The 8,776-nt window shown below is 42.5% G+C and overlaps 1 protein-coding gene across 1 annotated transcript; it reads left to right on the forward strand.

Moving 5' to 3' along the window:
- Positions 1-2,703: 2,703 nt before the first annotated feature.
- On the forward strand, positions 2,704-3,592 carry LOC111971772 (uncharacterized). Its single transcript, XM_023998590.3, has 2 exons — positions 2,704-3,158; positions 3,232-3,592. The coding sequence occupies exons 1-2, from the start codon at positions 2,704-2,706 to the stop codon at positions 3,410-3,412; spliced, it is 636 nt and encodes a 211-aa protein (XP_023854358.2). The 3' UTR covers positions 3,413-3,592.
- The last annotated feature ends 5,184 nt before the right edge of the window (positions 3,593-8,776 follow it).

Consider the following 8,776-nt stretch of genomic DNA (forward strand, 5'->3'; position numbering starts at 1 on the left):
CTTTGGCCAATGCGATTCCTATCCTCCATTCTAAGTATCTCTGAATGTAATCAGGGTAAGGGGTTCATTTGTCAGCTCAATCGGGATTTCCTTTACATTTCTAGAGAGCAATATGTAACTCTTCCGCGATACAGATTGAGTAGAGCCCTTCGTTTTCTAAACAGGGCCGGCACCAGAACTAATCAGTTGGACGGGCCTTTGATTTCCATAGGCAGGCACTTTTTTTCACGGGACCTCCTATGTATTTAGCAGGTGTAAAAGTAAAGACCATAGGCAGCTTGTGAGTTGGAAGTTTGGGGAAACTTAAAATTTATCCTACCATTTCTACCAATCTGCATGCCAGTTAGGATTATTTTCATATGCACATTTTCGTGGAACAGTTTCATTTCAATAATAACATTTTAGTTTCTCAAAATCACAGCCTGTAGGTCAATGCAGGCCTATAACTTCCATCATTAGCAAAGTAAAATACATATGCCTACAGCCAACAAATAAAAACAGTAGAAAATATCCTGATGAAAAATCAATCCCATTAATCTCTCTACTCCGCATGTCTACCTCCATTTCTATCTGCCTTGACTTGAGCTACCAACTAGCCTATTCTTGGCACTCTGACTTTTTTTGCAAAAATTGTCCTCCCTCATCTTAAACGGCACTGATCGGCACTTGGAGGTACAGTCGGGCAGACCAGAGCCCCTAAGGCCCGTACATAACGCCGGCCCTGTTTCTAAAGAAGCATTTTAGCTAGGATATGTTTTGTAATGGACTCTACTACCGCACACACAGCTAACTAGCTAGCAATCCCACATCGGCTACAGTTAGATGTTCTGGCACACTACTCTACATTACTAAACCCTTCATGAAGAGTGCTAAGGAGTGGGCTTAAGTTTAGGGCTAAGGATATACTCTTTCCACTGTCAAGCAGTATTTTAGGGACAAGGCTCAAGGGTACTGTAGGATTTCACTCAAACACACATTTAAGTGCTGTTTGTTGTCAGAGAAATCTACTACTCTGATGAAAAATTTAGCGTGCCCAGCTCAGAGTCCTTTTCGTTTTCATTGRTCAGTTCTGAATCCTGTAACTGAGCACAGACTGTTTAAATAAGATATGCAGATTGACTGAAATGGAGATACAAGACCAAATAGACATGGACTCTAGCTTCCACCTCAGCTAGCTGTAGCTTCAATCCATCCAAAGACTTTGTACATCCACCAGTATCATGTCCTATACAGGTTCCATCTCATAGCTGTAGCTCCAATTCAACTGGGTTGCTGCTCCATAGCTAGATTCAACCAATTCCTTGTTTACAAGAGATATATATCTGTATTTATATATTTAAATGTGGTCAAATCTAAAACCAAGTCAATGACACCAGTTCCATCCTACAGTAAGGTTGGTAAAACAGGTGTTTAGGCCTAGTTCATGTTTTTACCCTGATTCTGACACACACTAGGGACACACTGTTTACAGCAGCAGGAGGGGAGTGTTTTCTCACCAGGGCCCTGTGTGCTCTTCCATGTAACATATAAAGGGTAGCGAGAGGAGTCTTGATGGGGAGGCTGTGCAAACAGAGTTACAGGGAGCACACGTGTCTAACCCTCTGATACCTCCGTCTCACACTGAGACTGTCAAACACAGGGAGAAGCAGCCTCACAGCACAGCCTCACAGCACAGCCTCACAGCACAGCCTCACAGCACAGCCTCACAGCACAGCCTCACAGCACCCAAAACAGGGGGGTCATATTCTGGTGGCTCGTATGAATTCAAATCATGTCTCAAGTTTAAGAAGAACAAACTCAAACATCGGTCATTTAAGGTCTTATCTCCCAAAATAATTAACGTGGTCCAACCACTCAAGCTAATTAGGCCTACTATAATTGTATGTGACAAATCGGGAAGTTTGGAAAATTGGGAAGAGGGAATTTCCTTCGAAAGGACCCATGAGCACTAACGTGAAGTTCATAAGAGCATATCAAATTTGCTGTCAAACAAATGCTACAGATGTTTATTTTGGGGAAAGGAAGGCTAGATACATTTTTCATTCATTCTCCATCTTAAAAATGTGGCATAAGTAAAAGCTTTGATTTCTGGATAAACAGGTGGAAAAGGGGTCTTAGAAAACTTCTACCAGAAAAAGTCTTAAAAAGGTATCAGAAATAGGGATGGGCATTTCATTTGAGTACTCAAGTATGCGACTGGGTGGAAAAATATATATATTTTTAGAACCCAAGTCCCACACTGGAATAAAAAATGTGCGCATTTATCGATATGTCAACAGTGAACAACAATGCCTAATTTATCATAACCATTACAGATAACAAATCCTGATTGCTAAATTGCCCCATATACAGTATATTCAGTCAATTAAAAAAACTAATGCCATTTAAGAATCATTTATTGAAACTGTGATATCAACTGGTTATAAACTCAGCAAAAAAAAGAAACTGACCTTTTTCAGGACCCTGTCTTTCAAAGATAATTCGTAAAAATCCAAATAACTTCACAGATCTTCATTGTAAAGAGTTTAAACACTGTTTCCCATGCTTGTTCAGTGAACCATAAACAATTAATGAACATGCACCAGTGGAATGGTCGTTAAGACACAAACAGTTTACAGACGGTATGCAATTACGTTCACAGTTATGAAAACTTAGGACACTAAAGAGGCCTTTCTACTGACTCTGAAAAACACCAAAAGAAAAATGCCTAGTGTCCCTCCTCATCTGCGAGAACGTTCCTTAGGCATGCTTCAAGGAGGCATGAGGACCGCAGATGTGGCCAGGGCAATAAATTGCAATGTCCGTACTGTGAGACGCCTAAGACAGCGCTACAGGGAGACAGGATGGACAGCTGATCGTCCTCGCAGTGGCAGACCAGGTGTAACAACATCTGCACAGGATCGGTACATCCGAACATCACACCTGCGGGACAGGTACAGGATGGCAACAACAACTGCCCGAGTTACACCAGGAACGCACAATCCCTCCGTCAGTGCTCAGACTGTCCGCAATAGGATGAGAGATGCTGGACTGAGGGCTTGTAGGACTGTTGTAAGGCAGGTCCTCACCAGACATCACCAGCAACAACGTCGCCTATGGGCACAAACCCACCGTCGCTGGACCAGACAGGACTGGCAAAAAGTGCTCTTCACTGATGAGTCGCGGTTTTGTCTCACCAGGGGTGATGGTCGGATTTGCGTTTATTGTAGAAGGAATGAGCGTTACACTGAGGCCTGTACTCTGGAGAGGGATCGATTTGGAGGTGGAGGATCCGTCATGGTCTGGGGCGGTGTGTCACAGCATCATCGGACTGAGCTTATTGTCATTGCAGGCAATCTCAACGCTGTGCGTTACAGGGAAGACATCCTCCTCCCTCATTTGGTACCCTTCCTGCAGGCTCATCCTGACATGACCCTCCAGCATGACAATGCCACCAGCCATACTGCTTGTTCTGTGCGTGATTTCCTGCAAGACAGGAATGTCAGTGTTCTGCCATGGCCAGCGAAGAGCCCGGATCTCAATCCCATTGAGCACATCTGGGACCTGTAGGATCGGAGGGTGAGGGCTAGGGCCATTCCCCCCAGAAATGTCCGGGAACTTGCAGGTGCGTTGGTGGAAGAATTGGGTAACATCTCACAGCAAGAACTGGCAAATCTGGTGCAGTCCATGAGGAGGAGATGCACTGCAGTACTGAATGCAGCTGGTGGCCACACCAGATACTGACTCTTTCTTTTGACCCCCCCCCCCTTTGTTCAGGGACACATTATTCAATTTCTGTTAGTCACATGTGTAACGAACGTCGTCAGGAGAAGGAGAAGAGGACCAAGGTGCAGCGTGGTAAGTGTCCATATTACTTTTAATAAATACGAAACACTTGAACAAAACAAAAAAACGACAAACGAACAGTTCTGCAAGGTGCAATACACAAAACAGAAAACAACTACCCACAAACACAGGTGGCAACAGGCTACCTAAGTATGGTTCTCAATCAGAGACAACGATAGACAGCTGCCTCTGATTGGGAACCATACCAGGCCAAACACATAGAAATACAAAACATGGAACAACATAGAACTCCAGACGTAGAATGCCCACCCAAACTCACGCCCTGCCCAACCAAAATAGAGACATAAAAAAGATCTCCAAGGTCAGGGTGTGACAACATGTCTGTGGAACTTGTTCAGTTTATGTCTCAGTTGTTGAATCTTGTTATGTTCCTACAAATATGTACACATGTTAAGTTTGCTGAAAATAAACACAGTTGACAATGATAGGACTTTTCTTTTTTTGCTGAGTTTATTATATTGTTGTACCCAATCTTCAAAAAGGTAGTAACCTTAGTAGTGGCGCTTGCTTATTGATGCCGATACCTGTGCAATGGCATAGCCTTGTTTTGTTAATTTATCAGACATGCCGCACTTATTTCCCAAGCCCTTATCACAGTCAAGACACACCTATTTTATAGTTAAAAAAACCATGATTTAATATATGAGAATGGAAAAATATAATATTTTTCCAAATTAAAAAAGTTAGTGAGAAGTGATGCGTATCTCACGTCTGAAACAGTTATTCTCAAAGAGGGATCATTTGAAACGGGGGTCAGTTTAGCAAAAAAACGATCTGTCTTCTTTTCAATATACATAAGTTCAATTTAGTTTATTCTGCCTGTTCTTTAGAATTGTCTAAATGGCTTAACAATTCCACATTGAACACTGCATGGTGATGTATTAACGTAGATGCTACCGTTCAAATGTTTGGGGTCACTTAGAAATGTCCTTGTTTTTGAAAGAAAAGCAAATTTTTTGCCCATTAAAATAACATCAAATTGATCAGAAATACAGTGTTGACATTGTTAATGTTGTAAATGACTATTGTAGCTGGAAACGGAAAGGAAAATCTACATAGGCGTACAGAGGCCCATTATCAGCAACCATCACTCCTGTGTTCCAATGGCACGTTGTATTAGCTAATCCAAGTTTATCATTTTAAAAGGCTAATTGATCATTAGAAAATCATTTTGCAATTATGTTAGCACAACTGAAAACTGTTTTGTTGATTAAAGAAGCAATAAAACTGGCCTTCTTTAAACTAGTTGAGTATCTGGAGCATCAGCATTTGTGGGTTCGATTACAGGCTCAAAATGGCCAGAAACAAAGACCTTACTTCTGAAACTGATTAATGCACTCCTTGCCTGGTCCGTGAGGTTTGGTGGGCGGCCTTCTCTTGGCAGGTCTGTTGTGGAACCACATTCTTTCCATTTCCTATTAATGTATTTAATGGTGGGATGTTCAAAGTTTTAGATGTTTTTTTTAACCCAAGACCTGTTTGGAGAGCTCCTTGTTCTTCATGGGGCCGCTTGCTTGGTGGAGCCCCTTGCTTAGTGCTTTTGTGCAGACCCTGGGGCCTTTTAGAACAGGTATATATATATATATATATATATATATATATATATATATATACTGAGATCATGTGACACTTAGATTGCACACAAGTGGACTTTATTCAACTAATTATGTTGAAGGTCTGAAGGTAATTAGTTGCACCAGATCTTATTTAGGTGCTTCATGCACGCACCACTTTCCGTTTTATTTATTCCTTTTTTTATTTCACTTCACCAATTTAGACTATTCTGTGTATGTCCATTACATGAAATCCAAATAAAAATCTATTTAAATTACAAGTAATGCAACAAAATAGGAAAAACGCCAACGGGGATGAATACTTTTGCAAGGCACTGTATGTTTGGTGAGTAGGCTTAGGCTTAATGATTCTGAAGAAAATACTCTCTCTCTTAATCAAACTAATGTTTTGGCCTATTTTCAGTGTGGAACCTATCTATGTTTAGGGAGTTATATGCTAAGCTAACCAATTCTAAAAGGAACTAGCAGTTCACAAACCAGCCTAAGCGGGAAATTATTCCAAAACGGCAGCTCTTTGTTGGAACACATATTTCCCTACTTCAATCAGTCTATTTTGAATTTGTGATAAAACTGTCATCATACACACGCGTGTATCCCAGCACGCGTGTGTATGATCAATAATGGTGCCGGAGGAGATGGCTTCCGTTTTACGTCTCCTAACCAATTCTGCTTATTTGTTTATTTGTAACTTACTTGTAACTTACTTCTTGTACAGGACAAATAATTTTTTTACAAAGCGAGTTGGACGTGAAGGATTTACTTCAGACACCGGACACGACACAAATCCCCGTCATTCGCATAAAGAAGAGACAGAGATATAGGGGACGTAGGTCGGCATGCTTTGTAAGAATCCGACGGCGAGTGGGTAACCCACCTCTACCATCCGTCCTATTAGCTAACGTGCAATCATTGGATAATAAAGTGGATGAGCTCTGATCAAGACTATCCTACCAACGGGACATTAAAACTGTAATGTCTTATGTTTCACCTCATGTTTTACCTCATTTCTACCAGCATGTTACGTGTACAACCAGAGGAAAAAAAGCTCTAGACCACCTTAACTCCACACACAGATGCGTACAAAGCTCTCCCTCATCCTCCATTTGGCAAATCTGACCATAACTTTATCCACCTGATTCCTGCTTACAAGCAAAAACAAAAGCAGGAAGGTCCAGTGACTCGCTCAATACGGAAGTGGTCAGATGACGCAGACGCTAAAGTACAGGACTGTTTTGCACAGACTGGAATATGTTCAGAGATTCTTTCTATAGCATTGAGGAGTACACCACATCAGTCACTGGCTTCATCAATAAGTGCATCGATGARGTCATCCCCACTGTGACCGTACCTACATACCCCAATCAGAAGCCATAGATTACAGGCAACATTTGCACTGAGCTAAAGGGTAGAGCTGCTGCTTTCAAAGAGCAGGACTCTAACCCGGACGCTTATAAGAAATCCTTCTATGCTCTCAGACGAACCATCAAACAGGCAAAGTGTCAATATAGGACTAAGATTGAATCGTACTACAACGGCTCCGACGCACGTCGGATGTGGCAGGGCTTGCTTGCTATTACGAACTACAAAGGGAAGCACAGCCACGAGCTGTCCAATGACACAAGCCTGCCAGATAAGCTAAATTACTTCTATGCACACTTCGAGGCAAGAAACACTGAAGCATGCATGAGAGCACCAGCTGTTCTGGACGACTGTGGGAACACGCTATCAGTAGCTGACGTGAGTAAGACCTTTAAATAGGTCAACATTCACAAGGCCGCAGGGCCATACGGATTATCAGGACTTGTACTCAGAGCATGCGCTGACCAACTGGCAAGTGTCTTCACTGACAATTTCAACCTGTCCCTGATACCAACATCTTTCAAGCTGACCACCATAGTCCCTGTGCTCAATAACACCAAGGTAACCTGCCTAAATGACTACCGACCCGTAGCACTCACGTCTATAGCCGTGACGTGCTTTGAAAGGCTGGTCATGGCTCACATCAAGATCACAGAAACCATAGACCCACTCCAATTTCCATATCGACCAAACAGATCCACAGATGACGTAATCTCCGTTGCACTCCACACTGCCCTTTCTCACCTGGACAAAAGGAACATGTACGTGAGAATGCTATTCATTGAGTACAGCTCAGTGTTCAACACCATAGTGCCCTCAAAGCTCATCACTAAGCTAAGGACCCTGGAACTAAACACCTCCCTCTGCAACTGGATCCTGAACTTACTGACAGGCCGCCCCCAGGTGGTAAGGATAGGTAACAACACATCTGCCACACTGATCCTCAATATGGGGGCCCCTCAGTGGTGCATGCTCAGTCCCCTCCTGTACTCTCTGTTCACCCATGACTGCATGACCAGGCATGACTCCAACACCATCATTAAGTTTGCCACCGACACAACAGTGGTAGGAGTGATCACCGACAACAATGAGACAGCCTATAGGGAGGAGGTCAGAGACCTGGCGGTGCGATGCCAGGACAACAACCTCTCCCTCAACATGATCAAGACAAAGGAGATGATCGTGGACTACAGGAAAAAGAGGCCCATAGCGAGCATCCTGACTGGTTGCATCACTGCCTGGAATGGTAACTGCTTTTCTTTCTTCGTTGTACCCCACAAATGCACATGTACAAATGGAACACTAGAGTCAAAGCAAATTAACGTTGTCTTCAAAACAAAATTCCGAACCACATTCCATGAAATAATAGTACAGTACAGTTGAAGTCGGAAGTTTACATACACTTAGGTTGGAGTCATTAAAACTTGTTTTTCAACCACTCCACACATTTCTTGTTAACAGACTATAGTTTTGGCAAGTCGGTTAGGACATCTACTTTGTACATGACACAAGTCATATTTCCAACAATTGTTTACAAACAGATTATTTCACTTATAATTCACACTATCACAATTCCAATAGGTCAGAAGTTTACATATACTAAGTTGACTGTACCTTTAAACAGCATGGAAAATCCCAGGAAATTATGTCATGGCTTTAGAAGCTTCTGATAGACCTCCACAAGTCTGGTTCATCCTTGGGAGCAATTTCCAAATGCCTGAAGGTACCACGTTCATCTGTTCAAACAATAGTACGCGATTATAAACACCATGGGACCACGCAGCCGTTGTATCGCTCAGGAAGGAGATGCGTTCTGTCTCCTAGAGATGAACGTACTTTGGTGCGAAAAGTGTAAATCAATCCCAGAACAACAGCAAAGGACCTTGTGAAGATGCTGGAGGAAACAGGTACAAAAGTATCTATATCCACAGTAAAACGAGTCCTATATCGACATAACCTGAAATGCCGCTCAGCAAGGAAGAAGCCATTGCTCCAAA

The sequence above is a fragment of the Salvelinus sp. IW2-2015 genome, linkage group LG13 (genome assembly GCF_002910315.2).
Source record: "Salvelinus sp. IW2-2015 linkage group LG13, ASM291031v2, whole genome shotgun sequence".
Taxonomy (NCBI): Eukaryota; Metazoa; Chordata; class Actinopteri; order Salmoniformes; family Salmonidae; genus Salvelinus; species Salvelinus sp. IW2-2015.

Bases quoted from the DNA above. Each gene is read 5' to 3' on its own strand.
- LOC111971772 (XM_023998590.3), top strand. From the start codon at position 2,704: ATGCCTAGTGTCCCTCCTCATCTGCGAGAACGTTCCTTAGGCATGCTT. The intron at 3,159-3,231 runs GTCGCGGTTTTG...CGTTACACTGAG, and splicing joins AAAGTGCTCTTCACTGATGA to GCCTGTACTCTGGAGAGGGA.